This window comes from Manacus vitellinus, unplaced genomic scaffold (assembly GCF_001715985.3).
Source record: "Manacus vitellinus isolate BGI_N305 unplaced genomic scaffold, ASM171598v3 scaffold_4_pilon, whole genome shotgun sequence".
Classification (NCBI taxonomy): Eukaryota; Metazoa; Chordata; class Aves; order Passeriformes; family Pipridae; genus Manacus; species Manacus vitellinus.
In genome coordinates this window covers 37796489-37817323 of record NW_021940604.1, presented here as the reverse complement: position 1 = coordinate 37817323, position 20835 = coordinate 37796489, and the positions used below count along the sequence as shown (strand labels likewise).

The 20835-nt window shown below is 37.7% G+C and overlaps 1 protein-coding gene across 1 annotated transcript in view; it reads left to right on the top strand.

Annotated features, from left to right (window-relative positions):
- Nucleotides 1-8853: 8853 nt before the first annotated feature.
- Nucleotides 8854-20835, top strand: part of KCNQ5 (potassium voltage-gated channel subfamily Q member 5) — a 103090-nt gene continuing 91108 nt past the window's right edge. The window contains exon 1 of the mRNA XM_025895698.2: nucleotides 8854-8996. Within this exon, the coding sequence (XP_025751483.2) occupies nucleotides 8854-8996 (143 nt within the window). The remainder of the gene's footprint in view (nucleotides 8997-20835) is intronic.

The window sequence follows — 20835 nt, the reverse complement described above, 5'->3', positions numbered from 1 at the left end:
AATCGCTTTGGCTTTGATTAGTTTATTGCTGGAAGGAAATACAGTCCTCTGGGGTTTTTTCCTTAATTCTCAGGGCCTAATTCTGATTTTTCTCTGAGGGTAAAATCAGCCTCAGTGGATTTAGTTCTGTTGCTGTATTCACAAAAGTGATACAAATATTGGGCCTTGGGGTGACTTTATCAGAGGGAATTAGGTTTTGTAGTGTTTTTCTCAGTTGTCTGAAAATTCTGATTTAACAACGTGCTTCCCTGTATCACCTTAATGAGAAAAGACTTATCACAGTATAACTTACTTTTGCAGTAAAAATATCTATAATCCATAAGAAGCAACTTTGAGCATGCATTTTTCCCTTTCAGTATTGTATGTACTTCAACCATATAAATTTCAGAGGGACAACTTAAATGATGACGTTATCAGAAGGCTGGAATTCAGCTCAAGTTTAAGATACTTTATTAACATGCATGTAGTTGTCTGGAGACACATTAAGTTCTTTTTCTGTTGCCTAAAATAAGGGTATGTAGTAACATTTGAAATGTCCTAGAGTGCCTTAAACATCTGTTGAGCATTGATAGCTCTGACTCACAATCTCTAGGAGTCTTTCAGCCTTCTAGTGCAGTAGCTGTAGTAGTAGGTGTGACACTAGGAACAGAATTACATATAGGTGGGTAAGCTCACCATGCAGACTTTATCATACATATTCAGTTAGCCAGAAGATCAATTTGGTTCACCTGAAAGTCTACTTCAAGGGTTGCAGTTATCTAAAATAAGCAGTCTAGCACCGTTTGAGAAAACCAGGGATATCCAATCCATCAACATGGCACCAGCATGTGAGTTGCCCATCACAATAATGAACTCTGACCTCTTCCATGTCCAACAAATTGGGACACATTTACAGTAACTGAGCTGTCATTGGTTTATTTAATGTACATTTATTGCCGTTTAAACTTGATATCTGGATCACACCTCTGTCTTCTAATCTTGGTTGTATAATTCAATATCTTGATGGTTTATTTACAAATTATGCTTCTGACCTATGTCTTGCTGACATTACACAGAAGAACCCTAAATTGAAATCTGAATAAATCAGAAAAATTCTGCTCCAAGCTATATCATTCATTGAATTATGTTTGATCCACCTGCCAAAAACACTTTTGATTTAAGAAAATGTCCAGAAGGAGTATTTTAAATCTATATCAAACCTGAGAACTCATGCTTAATAGCAATAATCAGATATGTAACTTGCAATACAGATGTCTGCATATGCATTATGTATTAGAGTCTTTGCAGTCAATAGAGAGACCCTTTTCTATAATGCTTTTACATTGGCACAGGGTTTAAAAGAACAGGGAGGAGAAAATAAGCAAATTTACCAAAGATAAATGTGTCAACAGATATTAAATGCAAAAATACTATGCTTGGTACTGGAAGTTTCTGTTCTGCACTAGATTCTAAGGAAGCATTCTTTCTGTATGCTCTCCTGATTCTCTTATCTATACTGCTGTTCTATACTGAGAGCTTTCAGACAAAAAGGGCAGATGGACTTTGGCTGGGATGTACAATTGCTCTTACACAAAACAGTTAATTTCCTAATTCCTAACTTAAAATCTAAAACTTATTGAACATAATTCATCATAAAAGTACCTGTTCAAGGCATCATAGACAGCTAACTAAGCTGCTGATGTCTGTATCAGAGTTGCCTAAATGTGAACCCTTCCACCTCATATTTCGAACATGGAAGAGTAGAAGACAGTTAAAATACGACTTAAAAATAATTGAATTGCACTATAGTTTAACTGGTGGCAAAAAAGAGCATAACAGCTGCTAATGAAGAATGCGTTACCTGAATAATTGGTGATTCCTATGTTTTTGCACAGGATACCTATTAATCAGAGTTTTGGAGTTTTTTCTGCAGCAAAAATATATTCCTTGGCAAAAGTATTATACTTTGTTGTAAGAAGTATATATAGAACTCATGAAATTATAGTCTGCATCAGTAATACAATAACCATATTTGAGATATCGGAAACTTTAAATGGTTAAACTTGGTTGTGCTGAATAAGGATGTAAAGAACTCTCAGTTGCTGTAGATTTGGAATTATGGAGAATGTGGAAATAGTTTTTAATCATCATGTAGCTATTTTGCATCTCAGAATAAAGGGAAAATCCTGATTTACCCAGTAGGGCTCAAATGGATATCTTCCCTGGAGGATTAAGGTCTTTCAAATGCACAGAGGGAGCATCAGTTTCTGCCAGGGACACATGTGATGAATAAGGTTGAGTTGAACCCAGCCAGATCGTGGATTATGTTAGTGACTATTACGTAGCCAGGAGCTGCTCAGCCTGGGCTACTTCTGGCCTTGCAGAGAAGCAAAGCAGCTGCTGTCTTTTAAATAAAAGAACGAGATCACTACTGATATTAAGCAGCCCATGATTTAAAGGTTTGCTAGATCAGCTTTTATGCATAGGCACCAGAAGACCATCTACCTATCCAATTTTGAGTAGGGTCCTTTGCAGGAGAGGAGAATAAAATGTAGTGACTCTGTTTTGAATGCCAAACAATGAATAAATACTTTGTCTTCAAAGTTGCTGTGTATGTTTTATGTACATAAAATGTTAGACAGTAAAGGAGATTGAATGTTGATTACATCACACCATTCAGAGTGTTTTTGAAAATATGAGAATTAGACATTAATCCATGCAGAAGAGAAAATAGAGTCTTCTTGAAACCACAGAGAAAGTATACCTTTCCTGCAGACAACTCTAACGTGCTTTTTTCTTTCACTTTAGTAGAAAAGAGACTTTTAAATATATGTCTGAAATCTTAATTTTGCTCCATAAAAGCTAGTTTATAGGGAAGAAGGTGATTTGCGTATAAATTTGCAGATTTCATGTGGGGCTGTTTGAGATTTTCTTGGGAAGTTGGGTGGACAACTGAGAGATACTGTGTCAGCAGTATACACTCTGTTATGGGTGTTGGAAGGAGTACTTTCACTGGAAGTCGTATCTGTTGAAGTGTCTATCTGCAGTGCTGATTAGGTAATTGCTACACTGCATGGAAAAGGCAGACATTCACCGGGAATAATTTTTCAAGGTTACTAATTGTCAGATACTACATTTTTTCTTCCTCTTTTTAAGGATTTATTTTTCAGAGGCAAGCAGAGGAAATGTGTTATGGTAGTTGAATTCCCATCTTGTCACATTCTTTAGGTTTTCTAGATATATTTTTCCAATATTTTCTCACACACCACTCCTGAACCTTTGTTTTAAAAGTCTTGTGCTGTCACCTGGATAGGTGGGAGAGAGTGTTTTTAGCCAGTGGCTATTCTGTTGACCTGCCTCTAAGATAAGAAGTATGGACCACAGAATGGATTCTAAGGAAATATACCATCTTTTCAAAAAGGCTTAACACAAAGGATGGCTTGGATGCTTGGCTCTGCTAGTGCAGTAAAATTGCATCTGACATCTGTTTAATATAACTACATGGAGCTTAAAAGTGAAGGGCAAGCCTGAGGATTCAAGCTGATGGAAACCTGCTGCCAATGCAGTGTGTGTTCTCATGTGGTTTATTAATCTTGTCAGTTGTTATTACCTTTTTATATGGATCCTGTTAACCTAAGATTTGTACGTAACTCATGGAAAAGATACACTTTTGTTTTCTTTGTTCGGATATGAGAAGTCTGTTGGCATAAGTCTTCAAAGGCATTAAGTCAGTAGCATCATGGAAATTTGGCTATGTTTTGAGCACTTGACTGGCTATAAAAATTAGACTAGGTTATTTTAACATGCTATTGTTCCATAATCTATCTCATCTTTCTTTCTATGTTTTTTCTTTTTTCTTTTTATAACTTTCAAGTCATTTATAGCTACTTTCCTTCTGTTCTGAAGTTCAGTAAAAGCTGTTACTTAGTCTGTAAGACTTTGTAATTTCAGCATTATATAATCACTAGATATGTCAACAGTACATACAATCCAAATAGCAGAGACCTTTGCATATGGAAGAGTACCACTCTGGAATAGAAAAATTCTCTTAGCTTTATTTTCTTAGAGAAAAATGAAAGAATGAAATATGCTTATTCAATAGAGAACAAAACAGTAGAAAATATTTATTTGATCCTTTATTTCTTTTATTGCTCTGATTCAGTAATGCTGGATCCAGTTGTTTGTTTCTTGTTGGATGATCTCTTTGCTGCAAACCCTTGGCAAGTGTTCTACTGTCATCTAGTCTTTACATTTCCTCTCTTGACCCTCCTGACAGGAGTAGACAGTTACATGACCTGAAGCAAAGTTATAATAAGAACCCACCCATGCTCCCAGAAAGTTCTTCACTGCAGAATCTCACTACATTCATGCTGAGGATCTTTACAGTATTCCCTCTGTGAGCCCTCCATTCTCATCTTGCTATTATTTTGGGGACTAAAGTCATCTTTATCAGCCTTTATCTCTTACTATCAAAAATACTCTTTGCTCACGCAATGTGTAAAACCATTTAATTACCACTTGCAACACTTGAAGATAATCTCTGTTGTTTTGGGTTTTGTTGGTGTTACACAATATTATATAAGAAACAGTTTATAATAATTTAATTAATTACATTTAATGTGTTCTTAAATAAGTCTCCATTATATTTTATGTCAATAATCCATGTAATTCATTATTCCCAGTCCTATCCAACATAATATGCTACCTTTAGTTTCCTTCAGTTTGTTTGCAAGGCTATCTTAACAATAACGTGGCCTACAAACTTTTTGGGTTTGATTTGTCAAGGTTTTTGAAGTGAAAAATGAAGCTTTTTTTTTTTTCACAACCCACACAGGGGCTCTGTAAACACAGTGCTGTTCCCTGCACTCCATCTCCAGCTCAGTAGCATCAAGTATCTCTTCACTGGGCGCTCCTCTCATGGTGACACTCAGATCTGGGAAGCTAAGCTGATGGTCGCTCATCCACACTTGTTAGTAACTTGGAGAGAAGCCTGCAAGACAGAAAATGAGCTGGAAAAAACATGGATTTGATGTCCTAAAATAATTTGGAATTGTGATTGGCTCTTAATGTCATATCTAAACCTGTAATACTCCATACAAAACCATGCTTCCCATATGTGGAACATTTTCCAGACACACTTAAGGAACTACAGCTTATCTCCTAAAGATTCCTGTCTAAACTACCTTTTGATTTAATACTGTAAAATGTATTTTTTTAACAATGGGAAGATATTTTAAGCTGCACGGTTCATTTCAATCACTCTTCTTAGGTATTGCTGTGTGCTGGTTTTAACAGTTACCAGTAATGTATCACTACTTTCATTGCACATTATTTACTGAGTGATACAAGTGAATATTCTTATCAAACTGTAGTCAGACCATATTATCTTTCATAACACCACATTTGAAATGCTCTAAATTTCTCTGAGGGCAACAAGAATAAAACTATAATCACATTACTTGGGCTAGATTTTGAAGGAAGACTGTAGAAGGTGCAAAATTTGAGGAACTTCTGAAAAATCTCACTAAATACCTATTTCCATCTTTTTCAGCTAAACACCCTTCACAAATGTTCCCTTAAGACCTTAGCATTTTTGCAGCCATCACAGCAGAAAACTGATTCTTCATTTCAGACTTTATTCTGCACCATTTCCATGCTCACATTCCTTTGACTTCAAGGTTTGTCTTTGTTGCCCCTTGTGTGCAAAAATACTTATTATTTGAAACACTAGAGGTTTCTCAGAAGAGCTGGAAGCTTTACTAAGAAAGTAGTTTCCCTTCATAAACAGAGCTGATTAGTGCTATGTTGTATTTATTACTGCCTGTGATGTTATTCAAAGCACTGTAGCAGGGATACCAACAGAAAGAGGGAGATATGGAAGTGCTGCCTGAAACAATGTCCTCAGCATCTTCCTGCGACTGAAACTCATTGAATATCAAGGTGTGTGATTTATTTCTTTTATTTCTTTTGGATTAATTTCTATTAATAGATTTGCAAGGACCAAGCCTACCAGAGTTCAAGAAGTGTTTGGATGACACTACTGGACGCATGATGTGACTCTTGAGGATGGTCTTGTGCAGAGCTAAGAGCTGGACTTGATGATCCCTGTGGGTCCCTTCCTACTCATCATATTCTTTGATGAGAAATGGCTCCTCTGTATTTTGGTCGTTCACTGGTGTCATGTAACCTAGTTGACACTCAGTACGAGCCCTGAAATTTGCTGATCATGATGCACAGCTTTTCCTAAATTTTCTATTTCATTGAAATTGTCAGTTTTTTTCATAGCGTTTATTAAAGACATTCCGTTATTTTTTTAAAACTTATATTTCCTTAGGTCTACAAAGGGTGTCTTTGTTTGTGTGATGATGAAGATAAACCTGCTACTCTTCTGTAAGAGATCCTTTGAGAAATTTATTTTGAATACTGTATTGTAAATTGCATTCTTACACCTTAAAAATCTCAGATGAAGTCAGCAGGCGCTTTTGTGGGCACTCATGAGCTAGTTTCTATGCAGTCAACCTGGGTAATGAGAGTAATGAAATTGTGCCAGGCTAGAGCACAAGTATGAATTACACAGCCTGTCTGGAAAGCTGGGTGAATAATGGGACAACTAGCCTGAGCTAACCTCTGTGCTTCTTTGGCTGCACTTTGTCAGAACTCGTTTAAAGCTTACCACGGCAAGCTGACGTATGCTCTGGTCTTACTTTATCTTCTCACCTTTAACTGCAGTAAAGACCTATCTTTGCTATAGCTTTGCATGTTTCTCAAACACCAGATTTGTTACACAAGAAACAAACCAAAACAAAAGAAAAGCAGCTGATTTCCTTTCAGGAAATCTTAACCTTATTAATGTTAACAGCAAAACTCTTGTTCATTCTAGCAGGGATGGGATGTTATCCTACAGATGTGTTACTCGTGTTTCTGCATCTTTTAAAAAGCATAATGTATCAAGGAAAACTTCCCAAGAACCCTCTCTGTATCACAGTGGCGGTCAAGAAGGAATCTGTTTATGTTAAGCCTCTTTTCCTACTAAACCAATAGGACTGAAAAAATACATTTCTATGACCTTGTGCTTGTTAAGGAAAATAAAATAGTGTGTTTCTGTCTGACAAACTAAAATCATATAAACTGGGGTATTTTCACAGTTTCAAGAACTTGGTATAAAGTCTGCTATGTGTCTCTGTTACTCAAAACAGCAATTGCTTCAGTCAAAAGTGAACACATGCAGTTGTTGATTAGTTACAACACCAGAATTGATGGCTTGTTTATCCAAATGTTACAAATTCCCTGGTTTTCAGTTTTCCTTTTGTGGTAGCTCTTGCCTCTGCTATATAAATGTGGTTACCAAAATGTGGTAACTATATAAATGAGGGAGAGAGCCTTTGGTAATGCTGATGCAAAGTATGCAAACAACTTCAGCTAAACATAGCTTTACCATGGTTTTGTTATATAAATGTCAACTTGAAATTAAATGTTATGGAAACATTTTTTTTTATCTTTATGGAATCTACCAGCTGCACAGTTTTCTCAAGTACAGTTTACATTTATGATGTTGTTTAAATCTATCACATACATTCAACATGTGGAAGAATTTTTTAAAAGCAAGTTGTTTGCTTTTGTGCAGTAGTTGTCCAGCTTCAGTCTCCTCGTATGCAAGACAAGTGTCTGCTGACACCAGGGGGACCAGGAGTCACCAAAGCTGTGAGCAGCAGTTTGATTTTTCCAGAGACTAATGAGCTGAAGACTTCTTATACATGTGTATTGCAGGACTGTGGTATCCTGAGGTGCATTAGGAAAAACATTGCCAGCAGGTTGAGTGAGGTGATCCTGCCCCGCTATTCATCCCTGATGAGGCAAATCTGGAATTCTGTGTCCAGCTCTGGGCTCCTCAGCACACAAGAGACATGGAGCTCCTGGAGCAGGTCCAGTGGAGGGCAACAAAGGTGATTATGGGACTGGAGCATCTCTTGTAGGAGGAAAGGTGAGAGAGTTGGGTCTGTTCAGCATCTACAAGAGATGACTGAGAGGGGATCTCATTAAAGTCTATAAGTATCTGAAGGGAGGATGTCAAGAGGATGCAGGCAGGCTTAGTAGTGCCAAGCAATTAGGACAAGAGGCAATGGGCAGAAACTGATGCACAGGAAGCTCCACCTGAATATGAGGAAGAACTCTGTGAGTGACCAAACACTGGAACATATCACCCAGAGGTGTTGTGGAGTCTCCCTCACTGGAGATATTCAAGAGCTGTCTGGATGCAATTCTGTGCAATGTGCTCTAGGATGACCTTGCTCGAGCAGGGAGGTTGGACCAGATGACCCTCTGTGGTTCCTTCCAGCTTTATCCATTCTGTGATTCTGTGACTCACACTGTATCATTATTTTACAAATCGAGGGAAAATTTCACAGTATATTTGACAATTAGACAATTTTTCCTCTCAGATATTTTGTAATACCATTTCAAATATTGAATTTTAGCCCCTTTTTCCCCCCATACATCTGATTTGAGACCTACCTAGGAACTGGAATAATACAAAAAAGGACAGTTTTAAAATAGGGTTATATTATCCCAGTCAACTCCTCTTTATCAGGTGGGTTGCAACTATATTTTGAAATGGGGGTGTCCCTTTATGTAACAACAATATGTTGTTGTCCCTGTGGTGCAAAGTGTAAATATTAGGCACTATATACACAGTTAAAGCATTTGACCATATCAGCTCTATAGTGTAAGCTGTAAAGAACAGATCTGATCATGAAGCTACGGAAACCAGCAGATGGAGATTATTCCAGACACATCACCCCACTGTGAGTCATGAAAAATAGACACCGGCATTCATTAATGCTGCAAACCTGCTTGGCCTGACATGGGCTGGGTTCAATGGTTATTGGATTAGAATTTGGAAGCTGGAGCTCGCTTCTGTTTGCATCTTCCCTAGATCCTGAAAAGAAGATTTATTCTGTACCAACATACAATAAAGATTTAAAAAGTCAAAATGCAAACAAAGCAAATGAACAGGAATGGTAATTGACCACCTCTCAGAATGTCACACGGTCACACGGGGTGGTAACAGTGCAGTTTCTAAAGAGTAGGTTCAGGCAAACAAATGGACATATACATCTTCATAGAGTTGTTACTTAAGTTGTGTAGATTATTCACAGTTCATATGCATGCTAAAAGTACACATTGGTTCAACTGTGATTAGGCAAGCTGATAGCAGCAGATTCTGTTCAGGTCCACAGTCTGAGAGGTTCAGAAAGCCCCTGAACCACAGCCTGCTGGTAAGGAACCAGCTTGGCACCTTCACAGAGTCTTCCTTTGGTATCTGCTACCACCCACTGCTGGAAGGGCTGGACAGGCTTTGGTCTGATCTGCTGTGATTGTCCAGACAGTGAATTGCAAAGAACTTCATTGGAAAGTTTACTCCATGACAAAGCAGACTCATATGGACTTTAGTTACCAAATTTACTTTTTTTTTAAATTCTGAAAAATCAAACTGTTTAAAGAAACTTTCAGGTGCTTTATTTAGGTGTCACCTGATGTGCATTCAACCAGCTGCAGGTTTCCTGAGGCAACTGGCAACAGGCTGTAGCAACAACTGAAAATACAGGAACAAATCAGGAAAGTCATTTTACCTTCAGTCTCTATAAATGTTTTCTGTCTAAAGACATTTTCATTTTATTTTTTCTTGCTATTGCAAAACTGAAATTTCAGAAGAAGCTTTGATAATACTGTCATGTCCTCAGCAAGATGATTAGAAATGAAACTCACACGTAAGTACTTCAGTTGGAAGCAACTGAGTGGGAAGGTTTGGAGTTTTTTTCTTTTTGTCCATGAAGAAAAATGAACCAAATACTTTTGGTTCTACTCTCCCCTTTCCTCTGAAGCAAAAAGCTGCATTTTACTTCTTGTTTGTCCTGGAGATCAAAGGTCAGTCTGGAGTTAGGAAAAAGTCTGCCTGCAGATCAAATTGTCAGGGACTCAGAAGGTATTTTGGCTTTTCTCTTTAGCCAGACCATAGTCTACCCATTGCAACCACAGCCCTTTCTGTATGATGCCTGCAACTGCAGGGCCCTGTCATGGGCTCTGCTCTTCCCAGGTCCCAAAGACATGGGAAAGTTCAGTCTCCTGAAGTGCTGCAGTCACTGGTACTGTTCCAAAACCTAAGTGACCTTTTGGTCACTCCCAGTCATCAACTCTAAAAAATATGTGAATATTCAGTTTTTTTGTAATTCTCTCTGGTTTTCTACATTCTTACCAAAACCTTACAGCCACCCTGGATGTACATGCATTACAGTGTGCTGGCTGAAGTAGCCTTTTTTGTCTTCAAACAGAACCTGTAGGTATTTAATTACAAATGCCCATTCTTCACCTAAGCCAAAAAAGCTAATAATGTGGGCAGGTGTAGCATGTGACCCACTGGACCATGGCCACAGCTAGGGGAAACATCATGGAAAGACATCACCCAACCTGCTAAAGACATGATAAATACATTTCCAAATGAAAGTGCTGTACTCTGGACATCTGAATCTGTGCCTAGGTATTTAATCGCTGCTTTGAGCTGAAAAAAAGTGCTCCACAGGCAAACTAGTACTCCTGAGTATATCAGCTGAAAACAGCTGTATGTCAGCCCTCAAAATAGCTACACAGCGTCTCTGTATCTGAAAATACTAGCTAATTGCTGGAAAATCCTTCAGTGCTGGACAAGACATAATAATTTATATAATAAAGATATCATTAACAAGCATCCTGGCTTTTTTTACTTTATCGGCCAAGGTTTGGTGAGATTTTTTGCATTTTCAGTAAGATAAAATAAAACTGACAAGCTAAAAGAACTATGAACAAGTTGAGTTATAGGCAAAGTAAAACCAATCATTATAGCAAAAACAGTGGTTTAGCTGTGTTCCTGCCTGGGTTGCAGCAAAAATAATGAGCAAAATAAAAGGAAAGAAAGTGCTGATAAAAGAAATCCAGACAATGAGGATACTACAGAGAACTGTGAAACTATTCTGAGAGGCCTTGATATTGAAACTAGATGATCTTTAAGGTGCCTTTCAACCCAAACCATTCTAGGATTCTATGATTAATGTTAGGTTTACAACTGAAAGGGACAAACTCAGTGAGGTTATTGGGATAAGGAGGAATAGCTATGAGAGATTAGCACTAGGAGGACAAGGATGCAGACTATCCCATTATCCCAGCTCATGAAGCCCACTGTTCTTAACCTAATGGATTGAGTGATGTGGTCTAGTGAGCTGAAAAAAAAAAAAGTGAATGAAAACCCTTGATGATTATACTTTGAGGAATAAAATAATGTGATACTCAGTGCTTCTTATGTAAGAATTGCAATAACATATTAAGAAAAAAAAATGTAACTGTGCAGGCAGTCAGGTGTTGTACCAGGATGTCCAGAGAGGCCACCGAGTCTCCTTCCCTGTAGACACTCACCACTTGACTGGACATGATCCTGAGCAAGCTGATGTAATTGAACTTGCTTTCTTCAGGGATTAGACAAGATAACTGCTGGAAGTTCCTTCTAGCCAACACAGGACTGTGATTTTTATGAATTTCTCTTATAAAAGAAGCCAGCATAACTTTAGTTTTGTCAGAGATTAATATGCTGATTTTAACAAACGAGTGGTTGGTTATTTATTTGCCTGTGATTGTCTGAGCTCAGTGATGCTCTGGGTGTACTAAAACATATTTATTTCATACAGTTTTATAGGAAGGTTTGACTAAATGATCTTGTTAAGTTGAAAAGGGTTTCTGTTGCTTTTATACATTGATTGGTTGGGTTACTTTTTCATCTGTATGCTGTTATATGAATAGATGGATACTGTTACATGATTTTTCAGTTAAATCAAGATGCCCATCAGTCAAATCAAGTCCTGCTCAGCATTTGTTCTTTAAAGCTACATAAATAAATGTTCACAACGGATCCCAAAATATATGAAAAGAGCAGGACTTGTTTTTTACACATAAATATATACAACAGTTTTGGCTCACCCTGAATCCACTCTTTCACTTGTTAGGCTTCCTGAGGAACTAGGAGACAGGCAGACATGCATCTCTGCTGGAAGGAAAATAAACAGCGCTCTCACTAAAAGGAGGTGCAGTCAGCTGGTGTATCTCAACTGAGAACAATTCCTGGCTGTATGAGTGCTCTGTTTTGGTCCCATACATAGCTTAAATCATTCCTAGCCTAGGAAGGACCAATTCTCAACTCTCACAAATTTCTCAGGTATACTTGAGTTAATATTTTAAAGACAGCTAAGAATTCAGACTCTCAGAGGCTCAGAATTTAGAAAAGCTCTTCAGTACCTACCCTGTACTAATTTTTAATGTGACCTTTTATGAATTGTAGGAGGCAAAATTGCCATGTATCCCAGCTTCACACGGTTAATATAGGGAAACAACACTACAGTGTTTCATGATGGGGTGTCTGTACTGAGTGCACTGAAGGCTGCGTTGGGAGTCATAGAGAGATGTTCTCTTGGCTCTCACAGAGCCATTCTTAGCTGAGATACACCAACTAACTGCACTTTCTTGTAGTGAGAAAGGTTTTTTTCTCCTTCTAGCAGAGATGCATGTCTACCTGTCCTCTAGTTGTGGAAATTAAAATCCTATTTACTACTACATTCCATGGAAATACTGAAGGCTAGTACTTTGTATATTGAAGCTCCAGGAAACTTTAATTGTGTGATTAACAAAGGGATCTCCAAGGCTTCTTCTCCAGCCTTGGAAGTATGCAGTGTTTGGCAGTATGTACGCGTAATCATCACTGATTAAACTATTCACATAGAATCATAGAATGGTTTGAGTTGGAAGGGACCTTTAAAGACCATCTAGTCCAACCCACCTGCTGTGGGCAGAGACGTCTTCAGCTAGATCAGATTGCTCAAAGCTCCATCCAGCCTGGCCTTGAACACTTGAATAAGTGCTTACAAGATTGGCATGTGTGAAAGGAAGTTGCTCTGCTAAAGTAAAATTCGTATAAGGCTATCTCTTTGCCTGCAACATGATTTAAAAATGCAGTCTTGTTTCACTCTAATTTCTGAGCAGAACCAGTTTGGCAAAGAGTGAAAGCAACTGCAAGATAAAATGTTGAAAAGTAAAAGCACCCTCATGTATTGTTTCAAACAGGCAAGCAGCAGCTTCATGTGTTTAAGATCAAAGGGCAAGTTTTTCCCCATATGGAAAACAAGTGATCACTTTGTGTATTTAACATTCTGCATAAGCATAATAGTTGTTCCAGAATCTTTGCAACTCAGCATGTAAAATAACTCATTATTGAAATAGCAATATTATTGTTGCTGAAGCAATGTATAAGCATAGCTTTGGCACATGGAAGCCAGACGTGTAAACACCAGCCGTCTTCCTCACAGACATCCCAGGAGAGGCAGGTCCTGCTGCGGGCACTCAACATGCTTGTTGCCCTTCCACACTGCTGCATGCAGCCACTGCTGGTGTGCTCTGCAGCTGCACCTTGTAGGAACTTCAAAATATCTTGTTTGATGCACAGAAGAAATTATGTAATGGTCTTTCCAGTTGGAGTGATTATGAGATAAAAAACCCTGAAAAATTGAGGAAAATTTAATCATATTGTTGGGTTTGGACTAGAGAGGCTCAGACAGAATAAAGGCTTATTGTGAAAAGTAAGTGTTACATCTTGCTTTAGGTCCGAAGACCTAAATAACTCTGCAAGAGGTGTTCTCTTCTCAAAGCAGTGCACGATACAAAGCCACAAGCTGGTTTTTGTACCCTCCTCAGCAAGGCCTGGTACTTGACAAACTGCATATCTGATCTTAGCTTTTAAACACAAAGAAACTTAAAGCATACGAGGAAACAGGTGAACATCCCACTACCCCCCACTTTTGAGACTGTGCTGCTTTCCTGTCAATGTTATATGGATGAACACAGAGAAAAGTGTTGCTGCAAGCACATTAAACTCAGGAAATTTTCATTGTCATTTGAACCCCTCAAGATAGGATTATTCTTCTTTTGCAATCTCCCATGCTTCTGCCATCAGGTTCTGGTCTGTTAGTACTGCTGCCTACCAACAAGAAAGGGCACTTCAGATTCCAGAAAGTGCAGGACTTATTTAGATTAAGTAAGACAAGATTAATGGTGTGGTATAAAACTGAACACCCTCGAGCTAAAGTGCGGTGATTGATTCTTAGCAGTAAGTTTAATACTAACAGTGCATTACGTTGGAAAATATTCTGTGTTCCATTTATATCCTTGTTTACTACTGGGAGAAAACTATAGAAAATTAACAGGATTTTCTTTGCTCTGGTGATATTTATGAGTCAGCTCATAATTCCCAACGCAAGCCATACTTCCACTGAAATCAACTGTAAAGTTTCAGTAAAGACCAAAATCCAGCTCTTAGTTATTAGGAGTAAATAAAATTAGAGAAGGAAGACCTATATTTTGGTACATTGAAGAAATTTTCAAAAATGTTTATTCTTGATGACATAATGACATTAATCTGCCAAGTTTAATGAGCCCTGGCACTTTTGGCTGCTTGTCTGGATTTCTGTTGTAGCTGTAAGGGGCATTGGGGCTATAAGGTAGCCTGGATTTTTAAATACCATGTTATGCTTACCACTTTTTTAATTCTGTCATGAATATATGTTTTTCTTCAGGGTAGACTTACTTTTTAATCCTTTCTCCTTTCTTTATCTATCTAAAACCAAAGCAAAATCCAATATATAATATACTACTGGAGAAAAATAAGAGAAATAAGGAAATTGATTTATGTTCCAAAGCTCTTCAATAGGATGGAATATTTTAGGTGAAAAGGCACAGCTGAGTCTTGGATGCTTCCCACAGTATCATTCTATCATAGTCATGTTGGGCTGATTGTCTTAATCCCAGGGATTTTATATAAAATATGTCAAGCAGGCCCCTGAATTCGAATGATTAAATTTTCAATAGATTTTTTCCCCCATCTTTACCTTCAATTAAGATGTAAAACAACACTGAAATCACAGAATCAGAGAATATTCTGAGTTGTGAGTGACCTACTGGGATCATCAAAGTACAACTCCTGGCCCTGTACAGGACAGCCCCAAGAATCAAATCCTGTGCCTGAGATCGTTGACCAAATGCTATGGGAACTTTGGCAGGCTTGATGCTGTTATATATCCTCCTGTACTCAGCTGTGAAATATTCTCAGTTTGTAAATTACAGCTTATCTGTTAAATATGCTCATTTGATAGTGTTTTCAACACTAACTTGGCATTCAGAAGTACCTATCCATAGTAAAAGATGTACTGGTAAGTCCAGAAAAAAATTTCATCCAAATACATGGCAACTCCCAGACCATACCCAGGAGTTGTCTAGGAAAGTGATATTTTACCCAGGCCAAAATTACTCTAACAGCAGTCCTCAACATTTAATGGTGTAGACCTTCAGCAACCATCAGGAGTACCATTCCCTGTCATATTACTGCAGGGTCCAGCTGAGTCACGCTGAGTGGGATTATCTCCAGAGGCTAAGTTAGACAGGCTTTTTTTGCTCAACACAGTGTGGTTCCTTCTTAGTTTTAGCTGCCAAAGCCATGGCACTGTTGGCCACTGATGGTCAATTAGGCAATGAAGGTGAATAATGCCTGTCCCTGTTATAATCAATCGTGCCTTGATTTCACCAGAGCCAGAGCTGCACTCAGCACCAAGCAAAGTGGCAACTGTTATTTGTGGCATAAAAAATCCCCAGCAGTCCTGCAATTTTTCTGTTCTTTTAAGTTTACTCTCTTACTTCAAAAAAAAACCCCAAACATGAGGTAGCAGCAATATTTCTATCTTAAAACCTCAAGACCTGAAAAGCTGATTTTGAAGTGGATTATGCAGTTGATTACCAGAACACAATTCTTTCTTGCACATCTCTACTTTTCTTATATTAAGGATTATTTTTCTGGGTAGCAAAAGATCTGAGTACAGTATGTTAGCAAACACTTTGACAGAAAAAGTTTATTTGAGTACTTCCCTTTGCCCTAGATTGTGAAAACTGTAGGATAAATTGACTGCAATGAGCAAATGATTTTAAAGAAAAGATTATATGGTGGTTTTCATTTCTCCAGCCTCATATTGCAATTATTTTCATTTTCTCTATGTCATTATGATAAAGTTTTTATCTTAATTTTGTAAATGTTCTGAAAAAAAAAATAATTCTTCAACCTGTGCTCAATGATAAAGACAATTGTCCTAGTTAGGACAGCTGAGACCAGTTTATCACTGGATGGGTGTAACCCAAAACTGTGTATTCTATAGCCTTCCATGTCATTTCCCAGAAACTGTTATCAATGAACCATTTACACTATCTGCACATAGAGCCTGACTCCTCAGGCTATAAACTAGGTGCTAAGAGGCCTGCGAGATAGGAGTTGCTCTTGTCCTCACACCCACTAAGGAACCCCCCCATCCCTGAGGGAGGTACTGAGCATTCCTACCTGAACTGGAGGATATATAATCTTGGAGTCTTGGGACCTTTTTAACCACTCGTGGGATCCAGAGGAAGACCGCAGATCACCACAGACCACCACTCTCAACTAGACTGCAACCACCACTCTTGACCAGACTGCAACAGCACTCTCACCAGCAGGTTTTTTCCCTCTCCTTTTACTTTGGACTCAGGAGGGCCAAAGAACACCACTCTGTTCATGCCCCAGGGTGCTGGGTTATATATTTGGGTTTTGTAGGTTAAAACCAATTGTTTGTCTGTATAATCATACTTACTGTATTATTTCATTAAATTTTTTTTCTGATTTATAATCTCTCTTTTGAGTTGAGTTCATTTCCCCTGCTGGTTTACCTTTAAACCAGCACAACAACATAATTCCTATTCATATTTTAAATTAATTTTCTTGTCAGGTATCTGTGGCCAAGCAAAGGTTGCTAGGTGAGCTACTAGACTTATCACTGGGAGTTGGACTTATTTGATGCAAGAGAAAAAAATACCTGCCGTGTTATCTAAGTATAGATTTTATGTACTAAATTAAACATTCACATTTGAAAATTTTGATCTAAAAAAAAGACCTACTCTTTGAGAGAGATAAAAGGAGCATTTTGTCATTTTCTACAGATTTGAAGCACCTCTAAGTACAAAAAAGAATCTTGGGATACAAGCCATCATGCTTCCCACTCATTAAAATAGTTAAAATCCAGAAGAATAAATACTTTATTCTTATTTTTTGTCAAAAATGTCTCCTGTTGAAGCCAATGAAAACCTTTTAGAAAACATCTAGGTCAAAAATATCTCTGAGCATTAAGCTGAACAGAATAAGCATTTTTTTGTTTTATTTTGTTTTCTTTTAAGCTACTCTGCTTGCTCAAAAAATGATGTCTCCTTTTTTAGAACCTTTCAGAACCCCAGAGAAAATTACTTTGATGTTTTATTTTTCCTTTATGATGGAATGGATTATCAAATGTGGATTATTTAATTAAATGGCTTATTTATTGACACTTTGATTTGTGTCCTGTAGGCATCTGAGCTATTTCATTTGCTTTGTTTTGATTACATCTCCTGTTATAACACTTCATTGCTTTGTCAATATAAGCCAAATACAATCACTTAGCAGACACTGCTAAAAATATGACTCCTTAAAAATATGACAGAAAAGACGAATTTAGGCTGACAGCACTTTTTTTGACTTGCAAACCTAAACTCTTTCATTCTTGATAAACTATTCTAATTTTCAGAATCAATAAATATCCCATATGGAAATAAAAAATAAAATGCTCCTCGAATAAAATTTATTCATCACAGACTGATGAAACCCACCTTTCTAAACAAGTTGTTTCAGCATCATGTTCAGTTCTTAAAAAACTTCAGACATGAAATTCAGTTCAAATTTCTATATTTCTGGAAAAAGTAACAATTAACCCAAAGAAAAAATATATAGAAAGCAGAGTTTGCTGCAAATTATTTTATATCTCAAAAATTTTTTATAAAATTTCTTACCCAGTTTATTTTCCCATTTTCATACTCCACCTCTCCAAAGACAGGGTTATACTGTTTCTGAGTAGAAGACAGCACAGTATCAAGCCCTGAACATGCTCTTCCACTTGAAGAAAAGGTTGAAGTGCAAGTCATTTTAAAGAAAGCCTAAAGGAGAAATTTATGAGCTTTTTCTATAGAAGAGCACTTATTCTTCATGCAGCTTTTGTCAAACATTTTTAACAAATTGTAATAACCTTTGTCATATCTCATTTTCTTGCCTAAACAAGTCACGTTGAAACTATAAATGATGGAAAATTTAATCCACGTGGCTTGCACTATCAAAACTGTTAAACTGTTCTTTTCCAGCATGTCAGCAGTGCTTTATCTGTTTTATAAGAATGTTGAAAAGATTAGTTTTTAAGGGAGATACAAAATGTCCTCCTCATGCCTGCACTAGCTGATGTTTTCACTTTCAGTTCTTCCTGTAGCTAGGAAAATGCTTCAACATTTCTCTTTCTCTATCCTATAAGAGAGAGTATTTCCACCCACCTCCAAGAACTGTCTACTCAGAGACACCAGGAAGTGCTCAGAGTCTGTTGGGTGCTGTCAGGTTTCTGCTGCCTTTCTGTCTCGATCATGCATGTCTGCTCTGGGATGCAACGTGGTACACCACCTCTCAGTTCAACAGTATGCATTCTTTCTCCTCTGTAGGAACTTGGTGCCTTGCAAATTGTGTGTATATAAAACAGTAACTCCTAGTCCAGGAGATGCTGTTTTTTCTTCTGTCCCCAGCTGCTGCATGGGACACTGAAGCCGTGAAGTCTCCCTTTGTCATACATCAAGTGGGGTGAGAGTGCTGATAGCATCCAGCCAAGGCAGAGATCTCATGGAGGGCAACCCACTTATCAAATATCTGTCTTTGTGCTTTTTGTGACAACTGTTCACCAGAACTAATAGTCCCAATGAAAGTGTAACAGTGCTATGAAAGACTGTCTTTCCTTCCTTCCTCCCTTTCTTTGTAGGGTTTTTATTTGGTATCGTATCCATCCAGTATAATCTTCAGCACATTTATTTATCTAATGCCTCACACAGGTGTTACACATTTGAGGATTAAAAAACCATATAAAGGTGGCACTTGGGTACTCAACTCAGCAAGATCCTCATCACTGTCAAGAAAGCATGAGCACTGCCCCTGGCTTTGAGAAGGAATTACTTATGAAGGGGCTTTAATAGGTTCTTTGTAGATTCAGAGCTCATGGATGCAAGCAACTTGCTGTAAGTTTGCAAGCAACTGCATTAGTTCTGACTCTCTACCAGTGCGAAAAGAGCTACTTTTTGGTTGTAGTTAAAGTTAGCAAAAGCTTTTGAACATTTTCTACCTTCCATACAAAATCCAGGATAATGGCACTGCCAATGGTTTGCAAACAGTTTTGGTCATAATTCTGAATGCCCTTGCATTTATGGGGATTAAATCAGACCTCAAATAATACTGGAACATAACTCTGGTGGTCTAATCACTTAATTATGCCACTTCAACAGTGATACATTTTTACCATTTACAGAAGAGGCCACAAAACTGTTTGCAGATGTTAACTTTTGATTATTTTAATTCTAGCACTAAATAATATGGCAAAATAGCTCTTAAACATCTTCCACGGGTGTATTTTTTGTCCTTATGATATTCCCTGAGTAATGTTTTAACAATTGCTTTAAGCTGGACATACTCCTCCATGTGAACAGCCCTCAAATCACAAAATATAGTAAAATTCTGCTGAAAATTAAATAAATGGAGAATTGGTAGGCCTTAATTAACCAATAAGAAAAGTTTATGAGGAGCAGATTGATTAAATATCAAAGCTTCTGAGTTATATTATCTTTCATAAACTGGCTTTTCTCCAATTAGTGTAGTCTTTCAGGAGCAGTGGAACAAGATGAAAGGATCTACAACAAAACTGATTACTGCTGAAACAAAATGGAAGTTGCTGCTTTTGATAAAATACAAGGCTATGGCAGTACTTGAATAATTTTGTGGGAAGTTGCTGCCTAAGGCATATGTTTTACTGTCTGATACTGAATGCATGAGGAAAGACCATCTGTTTTTTTCAGCCTGAACAATTATATGATCCAGATTGATCCACTAGAGGCCAAATATAATTGCTCTGTGTTTTGCTTTGTGCTACACTCTACCTACAGCAGCATCCTCTTGTACAGCATGTGTCATAGCACACAGCTCAAATGATGAAAATGCTTTTTCTTTTATTGAGGGTTATAGAATCACTATCCAGGGCTTAATGCAAGCCACTGCACTTCATCTGTCACTGGAGAAATAGTTCACAATAGGAAAGAACAGCTTTTGAGAGACTTTGGCCACTGAGATGTTTGAACCTTAGGAATTTATTTTTGCTGGACAGATCCTAGTTTAACATCCAGCTAGGCGAAAGATGTTGCTGCATCCTTCATGCCTTCAGTTGTAGCTGGGGAAAGGGAGAGGTGCTTTCATTGCATGGCCTGAATAAATAGATTGCATTAAAAAAGATGGATAGCGAATCCTGACTATTAGTGTACTTTGAAGGAAAGCACTTATAATATGTATAAACTAATGAAAATATTGTGGGTTTGTTGCAACTGCTGTGTTTTACAGCACCTAAAAGTATGCTTTTAGTTTTGTCAGGCTAATAGGACTGGGTTTCTCCCCTTCCCTTCCCTTCCCTGGGTTTCTCCCCTTCTAATTTTAGACATAATGTGCTGAGTGGCAGTAAAAAAGTGTTCAGTATTGGAGGGAGGAATGAGGGATAGAGGGGCAAGGTTTGAATATGTGGATGGATAAATGCAAATATTTTTCCTTTGTCCTTTAAAAATAATAATAATAATAATGAATAACAATGCTCCATTCTTTAGAGTTTCTGGGGAAACTCTAAC